General features: G+C 37.2%; 1 protein-coding gene across 2 annotated transcripts; it reads left to right on the forward strand.

The window, feature by feature from the left end:
- Positions 1-887: 887 nt before the first annotated feature.
- LOC128553906 (SH3 domain-binding protein 5-like) lies at positions 888-15,468 on the forward strand. 2 transcript variants are annotated; one of them, XM_053535106.1, is made up of 4 exons: positions 888-1,019; positions 2,045-2,110; positions 2,394-2,436; positions 12,869-15,468. In XM_053535106.1, the coding sequence occupies exons 1-4, from the start codon at positions 904-906 to the stop codon at positions 14,111-14,113; spliced, it is 1,470 nt and encodes a 489-aa protein (XP_053391081.1). In that variant the 5' UTR covers positions 888-903; the 3' UTR covers positions 14,114-15,468. The 2 variants fall into 2 exon arrangements, with proteins under 2 accessions (XP_053391081.1, XP_053391082.1); XM_053535107.1 differs by lacking the exon at positions 2,045-2,110.
- The last annotated feature ends 2,364 nt before the right edge of the window (positions 15,469-17,832 follow it).

Below are 17,832 nucleotides of genomic sequence, written 5' to 3' on the forward strand. Positions count from 1 at the left end.
TACCTGTCAAAACAAAGCAAAAGCTTGTTTACTTTGCAACACCTTAAGTTAATATAAATATATATTCGTTTATAAACATGGTATTATTTAAAATATATATAATAGGGAAGGGGAATTTTATACAACAAATCAACCCCCCAATATCCAGACCAAAACGGCAAAAACGCCTACAGTACAAAAGAACACGCATTCCCACAATCCACTAAACCCCTTTAAGATTTTTTCGATGCGCTTTATATACGAGTCCGAATTGTACTAACACATTTTACTGGTTCAACATTTGCATATTAAAAACTCAAAATTCTTTTTCAGTCCATAAATCATAGTACATTTTAGTCTTTTTTTAAATGATTGGGACCAGAGAAAACTATATTTCTCTCTCTGAAAGTAAACTGGATCTCGTGGATACGTGAATATATATAGAGATAATTTGCATTAAGGGATATAACTATATTCAGAACAGTTGACTTTCCCATACGTGAGATCCGCTAGGATACAAGTTCGCATTATAAATTATTATATAGTAGAGAGAATTTATACGAACTAAATCACCACCACAATATACCAGACCAATTACGGCAAAGCGCCTAGCAGTACAAACGAACACGCATATGCCACAGCAAGTCCACTAACCCAATAAGAGTAGTTTCGATGCTGCTTTATATACGAGTCCGAATTGTACTACACATTCGTACTGGTTCAGCATTTGCATATATATACTCAAATCTCTGTTTTCATGTCTCATAAATCAGTAGTGACATTTTAGTCTTTTTAACTGATTGGGACCAGAGAAGCTATATTTTCTCTCTCTGAAAGTAAACTGGATCTCGTGGATATGTTGAATATATATAGAGATAATTTGCATAATATATATATATATATATACAGGTGAATGATGCGGAGATGGAGAGACTGGAAAGTGAGAAGGTCCACTTGAAGACAACACAGAAATTCAATGAAGCTGAGGAACATGTTCTCAAATTGCAGAAAGAACTCAAACGATCTATCAATAAATCTAAGTAAGCATGTATCAAGTATAGCATGTTTAATATGGCCTGAAAAGTATGAATTTATGTTTTGACTAAGAAACCTTATTTTTAAAAAACAAATTCTTTTTATGCTGTATGGTTTGTGTAGAAATACCAAAGTTGGTTATAAATTCAATGAAATGACCATGTTTTATGAAAGGAAGTTTGCTTTGTCAAGAGTATGTGTATATTTTACCATTACTGTGAAGGTAGAAGGTAGTTGTAGGTAATAGTAACTTATTATATGTACTTAGATCATGGCATGTTTATCCTGCATTTTGCCTGAAATTCTTTTAATATGTGTTGTTTTTCTTAAGGTCTTTTAATTGGCAAGGATTTTGCCAGGCATCATATCAAAATATTAATGCAAGTTGTTGATATCCTTATAGACTTAAAACTGTTGTCAAAATTTAATTACACAGGTTATATATGGCTTTTTTGTGTCAAATCAAAGTTAAATCCAGCAATAACACAGAGTTATTAATTATACAAAATAAGATATAACCCCTATTGTTTTATATGTTCAAAATCTTATATATAATTATGTTTCTGTTGGTTAACAATGTCATAGGTTAAATGTTTGACTACAGCTACTGGAATATGAGAAATAGTAGACTATTCTTGTATTGCATGTGCAAGTTTTACTGTCAAATTCACCAAAGCTTGTTTTGATTGGTTAAAGAATTTTTAAAGCATTTGGCATGTCTGAAGCATGATGTTACTTTCATTTTATTTCTAAGTAATTTATTTGAGCATAATCTCCACATTTTTCGTATTTAGTGATTTAAGTTTTATTTTTACATAATATTATGTTTATACAGAACTTTTTAAATCGGAATATTAGTTATAAAAATATTTTGACAGATGAAATAATGCTATGATTAGATCCTCATTCAAACATTTACAAAAATTATTTTAGAAAAAAAGGAGAAATTTTGTTTATAAGTAATAAGGACACAGATGATATTATGATAAAAATGTATAGCTAATATAAAATGTGTTAATCTTTCCCCCAGATTGTCGATCCAGTGTAGTTTTCTCAGACTTTCAGACATTGTTAACCAATATGAAATTGAACTCTTGTAAGTTGTTGGTAAAATTATTGTTGTCCTCTTCTTTATTTTTAATACTTTTTTCCCCTGTTAAAGATAAATGTACTTTTCCATTTTCAAAGGTCAGCGGAATATTTATAGTTAATTTGTAATTTTACATAATAAAACAAAAACAGCTGTATTTCAGTTTTATTGACTATGTTAACTATCCAGGTTCTGGCTATCCCGTTTTGCTTAAAATGGAATGTGTTTGCATTGTACACCAGATTTCCTGACAATGTTTTTCAAAGAGTATGATTTTTTAATATTGCAGGCCATACTTTGAAATGAAAGCCAAATTCAACCAAATGATGGAGGTGAGCATGTTTTGACCATTTTAACATATTTAGCTCACCTGTGCTCAGGGTGAGCTGTTGTGATCGCTCACCGTCCACCGTCTGTCCACACTTTCCTTTAAACAACATCTCCTCCTAAACCACCTGGCCAATTGTGATGAAACTTCACAAGGATGTTCCTTGGATGGTTTTCTTTAAAAATTGCTCAAAGAATTGAATTCCATACAGAACTCTGGTTGCCATGGCAACCAAAAGGAAAAACTCAAAAAATCTTGTCTAAAACCACAGGTCATAGGGCTTTGATATTTGGTATGTAACATCATCTTAGGTGGTCCTGTACAAAGATTGTTCAAATCATCCCCCTAGGGTCAAATATGGCCCCGCCCTGGGGGTCACATGGTTTACATAGACTTATATAGGGAAAGCTTTGAAAATCTTCTTGTCCAAAACCAGTGTCAGGTCCTAGGGCTTTGATATTTGGTATGTTGCATCATCTAGTGGTCCTCTACAAAGAGTATTCAAATTATCCCCCTAGGTTCAAATATGGCCCCGCCCCGGGGGTCACATGGTTTATATAGACTTGTATAGGGCAAAACTTTGAAAATCTTCTTGTCTGAAACCAAAGGGTCTAGGGCTTTGATATTTGTTATGTAGCATTGTCTGGTGGTCCTTTACCAAGTTTGTTCACATTATCCCCCTGGGAAAAACTTTGAAAATCTTCTTGTCCAAAACCACAAGGCCTAGGGCTTTGATATTTGGTGTGTAGCATCGTCTAGTGGCCCTTTACCAAGTTATTGTACCCCCCGACAACAAAGTTGTAAGGGGGGGTATACTGGTTTCAGGTTGTCTGTCTGTCTGTCCGTCTGTCCGTAGACGCAATCTTGTGCGCACCATCTCTCCTTATCCCCTTGACAGAATTTAATGAAACTTCACACAAGTGATCAGTACCAACAGTAGTTGTGCATGGGTCATGTTAGGTTCTTTTAGAAAAAAAATTTGCAGAGTTATGGGACTTTGTTTTTTTGTTACTATACTATATACATAGACACAATCTTGTGCGCACCATCTCTCCTCATCCCCTTGACACAATTTAATGAAACTTCACACAAGTGATCAGTACCAACAGTAGTTGTGCATGGGGCATGTTAGGTTCTTTTAGAAAAAAAATTTGCAGAGTTATGGGACTTTGTTTTTTTAGCTCGACTATTCGAAGAATAGTCTAGCTATTCTACTCACCCTGGCGTCGGCGTCGGCGTCGGCGTCGGCGTCACACCTTGGTTAAGTTTTTGCATGCAAGTACATACAGCTATCATTTAAAGGCATATAGCTTTGAAACTTATTTATTCTTTTTCTAGGTCAATTACCAACCTCACTGGGTCAAGTTCCATAACTCTAACATGTATTTTGAGCAAATTATGCCCCCTTTTGGACTTAGAAAATTCTGGTTAAAGTTTTACATGCAAGTTACTATCTCCAAAACTAATGCAGATATTGAATTGAAACTTCACATGTGTCTTCGGGGTTATAAAACTAGTTGATAGCACCAAGTCCCATAACTCTGACCTTCATTTTGGTTAAATTATGCCCCCTTTTGGACTTAGAAAATTCTGGTTAAAGTCGTGCGTGCAAGTACATACAGCTATTACTAAAAGGCATATAGATTTAAAACTTATTTTTTCTTTTTCTAGATCAATTACCTACCTCACTGGGTCAAGTCCCATAACTCTGGCATGTATTTTGAGCAAATTATGCCCCCTTTTGGACTTAGAAAATTCTGGTTAAAGTTTTACATGCAAGTTACTATCTCCAAATCTAATGCAGATATTGAATTGAAACTTCACATGTGTCTTCGGGGTTATAAAACTAGTTGATAGCACCAAGTCCCATAACTCTGACCTTTATTTTGGCCAAATTATGCCCCCTTTTTGACTTAGAAAATTCTGGTTAAAGTTTTGCGTGCAAGTACATACAGCTATTACTAAAAGGCATATAGATTTGAAACTTATTTTTTCTTTTGTTTTAGATCAATTACCTACCTCACTGGGTCAAGTCCCATAACTCTGACATGTATTTTGGCCGAATTATACCCCCTTTTGGACTTAGAAAATCCTGGTTAAAGTTTTACATGCAAGTAACTATCTCCAAAACTACTACAGATATTAAATTGAAACTTCACATGTGTCTTCGGGGTTATAAAACTAGTTGATAGCACCAAGTCCTATAACTCTGACATGTATTTTGGGCAAATTATGCCCCCTTTTGGACTTAGAAAATCCTGGTTAAAGTTTTGCGTGCAAGTACATACAGCTATTACCAAAAGGCATATAGCTTTGAAACTTATTTATTCTTTTTCTAGGTCAATTACCAACCTCACTGGGTCAAGTTCCATAACTCTTAACATGTATTTTGAGCAAATTATGCCCCCTTTTGGACTTAGAAAATTCTGGTTAAAGTTTTACATGCAAGTTACTATCCCCAAAACTAATGCAGATATTGAGTTGAAACTTAACTTGTTTCTTCGGGGTTATAAAACTTGTTGATAGCACCAAGTCCCATAACTCTGGTATGTATTTTGGTCAAATTATGTCCCCTTTCGAACTTAAAACTCTTTTGATATTTAACATTTTGGGTAATAATTTCCTGCTTCTGTGACAATATTTCGAATAGTCGAGCTTGGCTGTCTTACGGACAGCTCTTGTTGTTACTATACTATATACATAGACACAATCTTGAGCGCACCATCTATCCTCATCCCCTTGACACAGTTTAATGAAACTTCACACAAGTGATCAGTAACAACAGTAGTTGTGCATGGGGCATGTTAGGTTCTTTCAGAAAAAAAATTTGCAGAGTTATGGGACTTTGTTTTTTTATTACTATACTATATACATAGACACAATCTTGTGCGCACCATCTCTCCTCATCTCCTTGACATAAATGAAACTTCACACAAGTGATCAGTAACAACAGTAGTTGTGCATGGGGCATGTTAGGTTCTTTCAGCGACAAAAATTGCAGAGTTATGGGACTTTGTTTCTTGTTAACATACTATGTACATACAGTCTGCATATGCAATCTTGTGCGTGCCTAATCTACCAAACCCTTACACACAATTTAATGAAACTTCACACAAGTGATCAGTACCAACCCTAGTTGTTCATGGTGCATGTTACATTCTTTAAGATAAATATTCTGCATAGTTACGGGACTTTGTTTTTTGTTACCCTACTGTATACATACAGTCTATATACATACAGTCCACATGATTTAAATAGACTTGTACAGGGAAAAATCTTTAAAAACATTATTGTCTTAAAACATAAGGCCCAGAGCTTAGATATTTAGTATGTGTTATGCTCTAGTGGTTCTCTACCAAGATTGTTCAAATCATGACCCTGGGGTCAGTATAGGCTATGCCCGGGTGGTCCCTTGTTTTACATAGACTTATTTGTTTTTGAAGCAGTGGCAAAGAAATTTGGACCACAAGCATAATGTTTGATACAGGTTTCAATGTTCATCTTGAATTGTCTTAATATTGACCTACTGACCTACTTTCTTGTTTTTAGCCCACCATCATCAGATGGTGGGCTATTAAAATCACTCTGCGTCCGTGGTCCGTCCGTCCGTCATTCCGTCCGTCCGTCCGTCCGTCAGTCCGTCCGTCCGTCCGTTAACAATTTCTCGTTATCGCATCTCCTCAGAAACTACTGGGGGGATTTTGACCAAACTTTGTCAGAATGATGTATTGGTACCCTAGTTGTGTTCCCCTGAAAATCAGACTGGTTCAACAATTTATGAGTGAGTTATGGCCCTTTGTTTATTTCTATAATTTACATAGATTTATATAGGGAAAAACTTTGAAAACCTCCTTGTCCAAAACCACAGAGCCTAGGGCTTTGATATTTGGTATGAAGCATTATCTAGTGGTCCTCTACCAAGATGATTCAAATTATTTCTCTGGGGTCAAATATGGCCCCGCCCTGGGGGTCACATGGTTTATATAGACTTGTATAGGGAAAAACTTTGAAAAACCTCTTGTCCAAAACTACATGGCCTAGGGCTTTGATATTTTGTATGTGACATCATCTAGTGGTCTTCAACTAAGATTATTCAAATTATACCCCTAGGGTCAAATATGGCCCCACCCTGGGGGTCATATGGTTTACATAGACTTATATAGGGAAAAACTTTGAAAATCTTCTTGTCAAACCACAAAGCCTAGGGCTTTGATACTTGTAATGTAGCATCATCTAGTGGTTCTCTACCAAGTTTGTTCGAATTATCCCCCTAGGGTCAAATATGGCCCCGCCCCGGGGGTCACATGGTTCATATAGACTTATATAGGGAAAAACTTTTAAAATCTTCTTGTCAATAACTACAGCATTCAAATTTGGACATGTATATTTTTGAGTGGCAAGATGAACCTTGACATGAGTTGACCTTGATTTTGACCTAGTGACCTACTTTCACATTTCTGTAGCTACAGCCTTCAAATTTGGACCACATGCATAGTTTTTGTGCACTTGAAAAAACTTTGACCTTGATTTTGACCTAGTGACCTACTTTCACATTTTTGAAGGTACAGGTATCAAATTTGGACCATATGCATAGTTCCGTGTTTCAAAATGAAATTTGACATTGATTTTGACCTAGTGACCTACTTTCACATTTTTGAAGGTACAGTCTTCAAATTTGGACCACATGCATATTTGTGTTCCGAAATGAAATTTGACCTTGATTTTGACCCAGTGACCTACTTTCTCATTTCTCAAGCTACAGCCTTCAAATTTGGACCACATACATGGTTTTATGTACCGAAACAAACTTTGACCTTTACATTGACCTAGTGACCTACTTTCACATTTTTGAAGGTACAAGCTTCAAATTTGGACCACATGCATAGTTCTGTATTCTGAAATAAAATTTGACCTTGATTTTGACCTAGTGACCTACTTTCACATTTCTCAAGCTACAGCCTTCAAATTCGGACCACATGCATAGTTTTGTGTACCGAAATGAACTTTGACCTTAAGATTGACCTAGTGACCTACTTTCACATTTCTGTAGCTACAGGCTTCAAATTTAGACCACATGCATAGGATTGTGTACCGAAACAAACTTTGACCTTGACATTGACCTAGTGACCTACTTTCACATTTTTGAAGGTACAGGCTTCAGATTTGGACCACATGCATAGATTTGTGTTCTGAAGTGAAATTTGACCCTTGATTTTGACCTAGTGACCTACTTACACATTTCTCAAGCTAAGCCTTCAAATTTGGACCACTTGCATAGTTTTGTGTACCAAATTAAACTTTGACCTTAAGATTGATCTAGTGACCTACTTTCACATTTCTCAAGCTACAGCTTTCGAATTTGGACCACATGCACAGTGTTGTGTACGGAAATGAAATTTGACCTTGAACTAGTCAGTAAGTCTTGAAATTTGGAACACTCCAAAATGGCACATTGGTGGGCGCCAAGATCACTCTGTGATCTCTTGTTTAAGGTACAGCATAGAAATTTGGACCGCGTTCATAACTGTTGATACTGATTTCAATACTCATCTTTAATATTCCTAACCCTGACCAACTTTCTTGTTTTTGAAGCTACAGCAAAGAAATTTGGACCACCAGCTTAATTTTTAAATAGATTTCAGTAGTTATCTTGGATAATCTTTACCATGACCTACTCACTAGTTTTTGTTAGTGAAGCTTAAGCAAAGAAATTTATTTAAGCAAGCAACTAAACTGAGGTGAGCGATATAGGGCCATCATGGCCCTCTTGTTTATAAGTATCCATCATTGAATTGATAATGAATAATAAATGCATGTATGATATGTAGAAGATGTTTCATTTCTAAATTCTTTTTGTAATCAGTACAGTGTGTGCTTTGTAACCTAATTGAATAAAAAAAAAATGCCTTTATGGTCAATTTAAGAGAAAGAGAAAGGTTTTAGTGATAGAGTGATTTCAAAAAGAACCATTTCAGACCATTTTTAGCTCAACTGAACTTTGTTCAGGGTGAGCAATTAGTATAGATGGATGGTCTATCATCCAGTATTAATATTTTAACTTAAACATCTTCTCCTCTGTAACTACTGGTCAGATTTACACCAATCTTTGTCAGTAGCATCCTGACATGGACCTCTATCTTTATGAAGTTTGTTCAGATGGTTTTCCTTGGCCCCTTGTAGGGCCCCCAAGAGCTAAAAATAGAAAAACCTATAAACAGCTTCTTCTCATGAACCACTTGATGGATCATCATGAAACTTGCTCTGTAACATCATTATAAAGGCCTCTCAAAAATTTGTTCAAGTGGGGGCACTTGGCTCCTTAACTTCTTCTTCTGAACCGCTTGATGGATCATCAAATTTAGTGTGTAGCATCATTGTAAGGTCTTCACCCAAATTTATTAATATAAGGTCCTCCCATTAATTTGTTCAAATGGGGGTGATTGGCCCCTTGTAGGGGCCACTGGAACTAAAAATAGAAATACCTTTAAACAACTTCTTCTCATGAACGAATCTTCATCAAACTTAGTCTGTAGCACCACTGTGAGGTCCTCACAATAGGAGTGAGCTTGTCGGTCTGTCGGTCCGTTGGTTTTCATGGTTTCTGGATGATAACTCATGAAAGGCTTGACCGATTTAAATAATTTTTGGTACACAGGTGTGACATCAGAAAATACAGGTTGACTTTGGGGTCAGTAGGTCAAAGGTCAAGGTCACAGTGACCTTGAACAGTTAAACGGTTTCCGGATGATAACTTGAGAATGCTTGGGCCTAGGATGATAAATTTTAGTACACAGGTGTATCATAATGAAATACAGGTCAAGTTCGACTTTGAGGTCAGTAGGTCAAAGGTCAAGGTCACAGTGACTCGGAACAGTTAAATGGTTTCCGGATGATAACTTGAGAATGCTTGGGTCTGGATCATAATTTTTTGTACACAGGTGTAACATGATAAAATACAGGTCAGGTTCAACGTTGAGGTTAGTAGGTCAAAGGTCAAGGTCACAATGACACAAAACAGTTAAACGGTTTCCGGATGATAACTTGAGAATGCTTAGGCCTAGGATCATGAAAATGGATAGGGAGGTTGGTTACAACCAGCAGATGATTCCTAATGATTTTTAGGTCACAGGTCAAGGTCACAATGACCCGGAACATTTATTTTTAAAACGGTTTTCGGACAATGACTTCAGAACTCTTTGGACCAGGATAACTAAACTTAATAGGGAGGTTGGTCATGACCAGCAGATGACCCCTATTGATTTCGAGTTCCAAAGGTCAAAGGTCAGAGTGACCCGGAACATTGAAACCTTTTCCGGACAATAACTTGAGAACACTTGGGCCGAGGATCATGAAACTTCATAGGGATGTTGATCATGACTAACAGATGACCTGTATTGATTTTGAGGTCAGTAGGTCAAAGGTCAAGCAAGTTCAGCTTTGACATTGGCTTAGTTCTGTGACAAGGCCATATTGTGGGGGTATAATTTGTTACTCCTGTGACAACTCTAGTTATTTAAGGTCCTCAACCAAATTTGTTCAATTGTGGATAGTTAGCCCCTTTTAAGGACTGCTAGAGCTAGAAATAGAAAAACTTTTAAATGACTTCTTCTCAGCTTGATGGATCTTCATCAAACTTGGTCAGTACAATCATTATAAGGTCATCTCCATATTTTGTTCAAATGGAGGCATTAGGCCCCTTTTAGGGGCCACTAGAGCTAAAAATAGAGATGCCTTTAAATGACTGTATCTGAGCACGAAGTGCTTATGGTGAGCTATTGTGATCACGCTGTGTCCGTCGTGTGTGCGTGCATGCATTCGTCATCAACAATTTCTTTAAACAACATCTCCTCCAAAACAGAATGGATTTTGATGAAACTTTACAGAAGTGATCTTTGGGTGGCCCTCTTTCAATAGTGTCAAACAGTTCCTGTTCATTGAACATATGGGTCACTTTGATTGTAAATAGGTTTTCAGCTGTCAGACTGTAAAAATTTTCTTCTCTGAACCAATAATAGCTGCAGCCTTGATATTTGGCTTGTGATATCAGGGTTTGACTCTCTACATAAATATTCAAATTATTGCCCTAGGGTCAAAAATGGCAACGCCCACAAGTGTGAGATGTATATACTGTATAGTGGGTTATATTTGCGGAGGTTTAATTTTCGCTATATTCGCGGTCAACATTGACAACACGAAATTTAAACACCGCGATTATTTACTACCGTGAATATACACGTTTCACCAAGGGAGACCACTCAAGTACAAACTTTACTCGTTCTTACATTTTTATTTCACCTGACAAACAAAAAAATTCTTACATATCGTCACCTTAGCGCAAAAAGTGAATAAGTCCTTCTTTAAGTCAATGCAGTTATACACTTCTTGCGCTGAGGTGACGATATGATGAGCAGTTGATTTTATCAAAAAGAAAATCAGTATGATAGATGGGGCACAACAACAGAAACACAAATATTATACATGTAATCAATTAATGTCATTCACCAAATACTCCCTTTTCGGTACTTGCCTCGATCCTATTAATATAGAAATTATGCACATGAGAAATGAAGTTGAGAAAAACATCGTATTGTTATATAGCTGTTATACTTTACAAATCGATTTTTGATAATTTTTGATAATTGCATCTTTCGCTATTATACTTCGCTTAATACAATCACCGTAGTGTACAAACAACTTCCTAATCATAGTATTGTCTATTTAAACTGATGATTAAAGTAGTTATAGATAAAAAGAATGTTTTTATCCCAGCATAAAGGATTTTCAGTATCAGTGTTAAAAACATACAAATTGTGTGTGGAGCAACCAAAATAAATAAGTTAACAACACAAACATGTTCATCAAAATCACGAAAATTGAACAAATACACGTTTAGCAGGCGCTGTGAGATAATTTTATTTCTATTCATTTTCTTTATAATTGATTAATTAAATATAAACTTGGGGGTTTGTATGAGTACGTCGTAAGAAGCTACCTACCATTTGTTTCGATGCATGATAAATATTAGTATTCAATGCATTACAGGACTAAATATCGCCAAAGTGTTGAATTATCATTTATTCAGTTGACAACGACAGACTTATTCGCGTGTTTATTGTTATTTGCATGTCTAAGAAAAATGATCTCCCTTTCAGTTGTTTACAACTAAGGTTTTTAATTCGCGGTCGAAGTAGTTTCCGCGAAATTAAGACACCGTGATTTCAAAACTCTTCAATAAACGCGAACATTTGGCACCGTGAATATAACCCGCTATACAGCACTATATGCTTATATATAGGAAATTTTGGAAATCTTCTTCTCTGAAGTCATTATAGCTAGAGCTTTGATATTTGGTTTGTGATATAAGGGTTTCACTCCCTACCATAATTGTTCTTAGTATTGCCCAAGGGTCAAAAAAGGCCATGCCCCTGTGTGTGAGTGACATGTACTTACTATAAGCTTTTATATAAGAAACTTTGAAAATCTTCTTCTGAATCCATAATAGCTAGAGCCAGGATATTTGGCATGTGATATGAGGGTTTGACTGTCTACTGTAATTTTTCAAATTATTGCCCAAGGTTCAAAAATGTTCATGCCCATGTGTGTGACATGTTTATAATATAGGCTAATATAAAAGAAACTTTGAATATCTTCTTCTCTGAATCCATAATAGCTAGAGCTCTGATATTTGGCATAAGGTATCAGTGTTTGACTCTTTATTATAACTGTTCATATTATTCCCATAGGGTAAAAAATGACTAAGACAAAATCTTCTCTGAAGCCATAATGGCTAGAGCCTTGATATTTGGCATTTGATGTCAGGGTTTGACTCTCTACCTTAATTGTTCAAAGTATTGCCCTAGGTTCTTCATCTTCTTCTTCATTCGCCGTACACTCTCAGACCATTAACCTTGATGAAACTTGTGGTTTGCCGCAGATCCTCAATGCTTCCATACAGTTTGGATTGAGGTATCTATCGGCAAAGTCGCAGCTCGCTCCTGGTCATGCCTTTTACATTTCTGGAGTATTTGCTCCGTCGTCTGATCTTCCTCACCACATGGACAAACCTCTCATGAACAGTTTGATGGATCTTCATCAAACTTGATCTTTCGCGTCATTATAAGGTGTCCTCTCTGATGGTTCTGCTTGGTCCCTTTTATAGGACACCAGATCTAAAAGTAGAAAAAAATTCTTGATCTTGAAGTTTGTTCTAATGGTTATGCATTTTGGGCCGTCACAACAAAATATAGAAAGAAAAAAACATTTAAATAACTTTTTTTTTAATGAACTTCTGAAAAACTGTTCGCCAAACTTGGTCAAAAGCAAGATCAGGTGGTAAAGGTCCTCTTCAGTTGAGCAATTTAGGCTCATTTGGGCCTCTTCTTGTAGGAATTCTTAATTGAATATTCAATACACATGTTATGTTAAATTTATTTTAGGAAAGAAAGAGAAATGTAATGATGTTAGAGGAGTCAGTGTCTAATTCTAAAAAGACGTATTCTGACGCTCTTCGTAATTTGGAGGAGATCAGTGAGGCAATCCATCAAAAACGTCTTGAGATGCGTAATCAGGCTGAACTTGGAATTCGTGGTGCTGGTGTAGGGTCTGAGTCACCGTCACCACCTCCAATGAGGGGTAAAGTCCATGTGTCTATTGATGGTAAAACAACACACTTAGCAAGTAGTTGCAGTACAGGTAATAGTCTGACTACTGCAACGTCTGCCCAGTTTAGTGTTAGCGATTCATCTAGTCAGGAGTTCAGGCCCCCCTCAGTAATTTATTCCTCTCCTGAGAAGGCTCGACGGGAGAGTTATCGACAGGCAATCGAAGAACAACAGTCTATGCACGGTAATCTTGAAAATATCACAGAAGACTTTAGCGTGAATCTAGATGACGAATATTTAGCTTTACCAAGTAATTCATCTGAAAACATTTCTAATAAAGATGAATCTGACAGTATTTTTAATAAAGGTCAAGACAGAGCTTCAGTACAGGACTCTGTGAGTATTGATACAAATAAATCAGGAGGATCATCTCCCTTGTCCTCTTCTCTTGGGAAGGGCAAAAAGTCGTCTGCCAAACTGAAAGGTCTCATTTTAACCCCAGTAGGGGCTGGGTTGGACCCTCTACAGGCCAATCTTAGAATCACAACAAAACATGTTGCAAGGTCAAGTACTGAACCAATTAGACCTATGTCATACCCATACACTCATAATACTGATAATAGAAATAGAGTTGTCCCACCTGTTGTCAGCTCTTCAACCAAAGAGGAAAAGAAAGTAGGAACAGAAGAGGAAATTACAACACCAGGGTCAGAAAAATCATTCAGGAGATTGCTGAAAGTTCCGTCCATGCAGGACTTTGATGAGGGATCTGTTTCAGACACTGAAAGTATTACCAGTGGAACCATGCTCAATGATGATCAAGTAGAGTTTCTAACGATGGATTTTTCAAAATCTAGACTGGATGCTCTGGAGGAAAACCCAGACTTCCACAAATATCGAAGGTTCAGTTTACCTCCATCACTTACTCAAGTAGATACTTTTGTGAGACAGTTCTCAAATGAAAATGATACTGCCAGTAAAAGTCCAGAAGAAAGGGACGTTTTAGACATAAATGATGTTGCTAATAATACTCTCATAGCTGAAAGTACAGTAAATCCCGAGACTGTGGTTGAAGTTTAGGATAATTAAGCAGTTTATGCAGCAATTTATTGTCTTATATTTTTATGTTACCCGAAGGGCGAGCATATAGTTGCCACTTTGTCCGTCCTTCCGTCTTTACCTAGTTTTTTTTAATTATCTCCCTTTATTATACAAAATAAGGCTTGTCCGGAGCATTTCTTGAAAAGTATTAACTGCATATAAGGCTTGTCAGGAGCATTACTTGAAAAGTATTAATGGCGTTTCATTGAAACTTCACAAAATGATAGATGCCATTTTTATGGCCCCCTTCAAAGAAGGAGTGATATATTGTTTGCAGATGTTGGTCGGTCGGTCGGTTGGTCTGTATATAGACCAATCCATTTCCAGATGATAACTCGAGAACGCTTGGGCCTATCATGAAAGTTGATAGGGAGGTGAGTCATGACCAGCAGATGACCCCTACTGATTTTGAGGTGAGTAGGTAAAAGGTCAAGGTCACAGTGACCTGGAACAGTAAAATGATTTCCGGATGATACCTCAAGAACGCTTGGGCCTAGGACCATGAAAATTGATAGGGAGGTTGGTCATGAGCAGCAGATGACCCCTATTGATTTTGAGATCAGTAGGTCGAAGGTCAAGGTCAGAGTTACACGGAACAGTTAAATGGTTTCCGGATGATAACTCGAGAATGCTTGGGCCTAGGATCATGCAAGTTGATAGGGCAGTTGGTCATTTAGATAGCATATGACCTCTAATGATTTTGAGGTCGGTAGGTAAAAGGTCAAGGTTACAGTGACCTGGAACAGTTAAACCGTTTCCGGACGATTGGGAACACTTGGGCCTAGGATCACGAAACTTGATAGGGAGGTTGATCATGACCAGCAGATGACACCTATTAATTTTGAGGCTAGTAGCCCAAAGGTCAAGGTCAAAGTGACCCGGAACAGTTAAACAGTTTCAGGATGATAACTTGAGATTGCTTTGGCCTAGGATCAGGAAACTTAATAGGGAGGTTGTTAATGACCAGCAGATGATCCCTATTGTTTTTGAGGTAAGTAGGTCAAAGGTCAATGTCACATTGACCCAGAACAGTAGATCTTTTGTGTACAGTGACCAAATAATTTCTGCATCAAGGGGGGCATTTTGTGTTCTACGAGCTCTTGTTTTTGTTTCTAATACATTATTTTCCGTATTGGGACAAGCACTTGCATCGGGGAGCATCATTCGGTTTTACGGATTCCTTGGAATCTTATTCAACAGCTGAAAACATCTATGATCTTACATCACATTTTGACTGAGGTGTGGGGATGTGAGTGGAATGGACAGAAGGTTGAAGGTTTTCCTACAAGTCTATGTCAGCATACTATCAAAATATATTTCTACAGAAAAAGAGATCTTGCTTTATTTTAACAAAATCACATAGTCTTTGCTTCTTACATAAAATTTTAACATGAATTTTTAGCTCAACTGTTACGGGGGAGGAACTGTTACACAGGACTCGGTTATGGAGGATATCATGTTACAGAGTAAGGATGCTGCTGCTACAGTTTTCCCAGATAACATTACAGCATATGAAGGATAATAATCGCTGGCGGTGGTTTGTTCAAAAAAGAAATGTCAAAAATGTTTTGCTTTTTTGCAAAAATATAAAATGTATTTCTAGATCAGTGGTATGTACGTCATTTGAGACATGGCTTAACATGCAAAAGACAGTTTATTGAAATCTACGATCAAGCGTTTTATGCAAAATTCAAAATTTTGATAAGGAATTGAATAAAAGATATTTCAACCATATTTATGCCCCCCTTCAAAGAAGGAGGGATATATTGTTTTGCAGATGTCGGTCAGTCTGTCTGTAGGTCAGTCGGTCTGTTGGTCGGTCGGTATGTAGACCAATCTGTTTCTGGATGATAACTCAAGAATGCTTGGGCCTAGGATCATGAAAGTTGATAGGAAGGTTGGTCATCACCAGCAGATGACCCCTATTGATTTTGAGATCTATATGTCAAAAGTCAAGGTCACATTGGCCAGGAACAGTTAAAATGGTTTCTTGATGATAACTTGAGAACACTTGGTCCAAGGGTCATGAAAGATGATAGAGAGGTTCATCATGACCAGCAGATGACCCCTATTGATTTTGAGGTCAAAGGTCAAGGTTACAGTGACCCGGAACATTTAAACCATTTCCAGACAATTACTTGAGAACGCTTGGGCCTAGGGTCATGAAACTTGATAGAGAGGTTGATCATGACCAGTAGATGACCCCTATAGATTTTGAGGTCAGTAGGCCAAAGGTCAAGGTCACATTGACCCGGAACAGTTAAACCCTTTCTGAACGATACCCTGAGAACGCTTGGGCCTAGGACCACGAAACTTAATAGGGAGATTGATCATGACCAGCAGATGACCCCTGTTGATTTTTAGTTCAATAGGTCAAAGGTCAAGGTCACATTGAACCAGAACAGTAGAACTTTTGTTTACAGTGAGCAAATAATTTCTGTTCCTTGTGCAGTTACTGAAGGCATCAAGGGGGGCATTTCATGTTCGACAAGCTCTGGTTTATGCTCATTTGCATCAATAAAAAAAAAACCTTCAGGCATGCACTTATAATTCAAGGTAGAAAAATTACTGTGGGTGTAATATTTTGTGGGTTTATAAAATGTTACAGTTTAGCATGATATTTATAGGTTATTAGCTTTGTATCGGGAAATATGCACGAGTTCTGCAGCGGAAATATTGCGCGACTTTAAGAACGCAATATTCTTTCACTAAAGAACTAGTGCTAATTTCCCGATGCAAAGATATTAACCTTTTTATTAGCTCACCTGAGCTAAAGGCTCATGTGAGCTTTTGTGACCACTCAATGTCCGTCGTATGTCGTGTGACGTGTGTCCGTCAACATTTTCTAAAAAATCTTCACCTTAAAACCAATGGGCAGAATTACACCAAACTTCACAGGAATGATCCTTGGGTGGTCACCTTTAAAAATTGTTCAAAGAAATTAATTCCATGCAGAACTCTGGTTGCCATGGCAACCGAAAGGAAAAACTTGTTCAAATTGTGCCCCTGGGGTGAAAAGAGGCCACACCCCAGTGGTCACAAGTTTTACATAGACATATAGTAAAAATCTTTAAAAATCTTCTTGTCTAAAACCACAAGACCTAGGCCTTTGATATTTGGTATGTAGCATTGCCTTGTGGTCCTCTACCAAAATTACTCAAATTATGCCCCTGGGGTGAAAAGAGGCCCTGCCCCAGGGGGTCTCGAGTTTACATAGACTTATATAGGAAAAAAAAACTAAAAATCTTTTTGCCTGAAACCACAAGGCCTAGGCTTTTGATATTAAGTACATTGCCTTTCCTAGTGTTTCTCTACCAAAATTGTTCAAATTATGTCCCTAGAGTGAAAAGAGGCCCTGCCCTAGGGGTACCAAGTTAACATAGACTTGTATAGGAAAAAAAAAATCTTCTTGTCTGAAAGTTCAAGGCCTTTACCTTTGATATTTGGTTTGTAGCATTGCCTGGTGGATCTCTAACAAGTTTGTTCAAATTATGCCCCTGGGGTGAAAAGAGGCCCCGTCCTTGGGGTCACTTGTTATAATTATGAATTATATAGGAAAAAATACTTCAGAAATTATCAGATCATATTTCCTAGACGATTTAATGATAATTACCTGATGACCTCAAGCAATTAGGGATCACTTGACTGTGACCTTGACCTACTGACCTACTTTCTTGTTTTTTTAAGATACAGCCTTG

Source organism: Mercenaria mercenaria, unplaced genomic scaffold, assembly GCF_021730395.1.
Source record: "Mercenaria mercenaria strain notata unplaced genomic scaffold, MADL_Memer_1 contig_4480, whole genome shotgun sequence".
NCBI classification, from domain to species: domain Eukaryota; kingdom Metazoa; phylum Mollusca; class Bivalvia; order Venerida; family Veneridae; genus Mercenaria; species Mercenaria mercenaria.

What these genes read in the sequence shown, in the direction of transcription:
- LOC128553906 (XM_053535106.1), top strand. Translation starts at nt 904, where the DNA reads ATGGAGAGACTGGAAAGTGAGAAGGTCCACTTGAAGACAACACAGAAA. An exon ending in CGATCTATCAATAAATCTAA is followed by an intron (nt 1,020 to 2,044) that starts GTAAGCATGTAT and finishes TCTTTCCCCCAG; the next exon opens with ATTGTCGATCCAGTGTAGTT. An exon ending in CAATATGAAATTGAACTCTT is followed by an intron (nt 2,111 to 2,393) that starts GTAAGTTGTTGG and finishes TTAATATTGCAG; the next exon opens with GCCATACTTTGAAATGAAAG.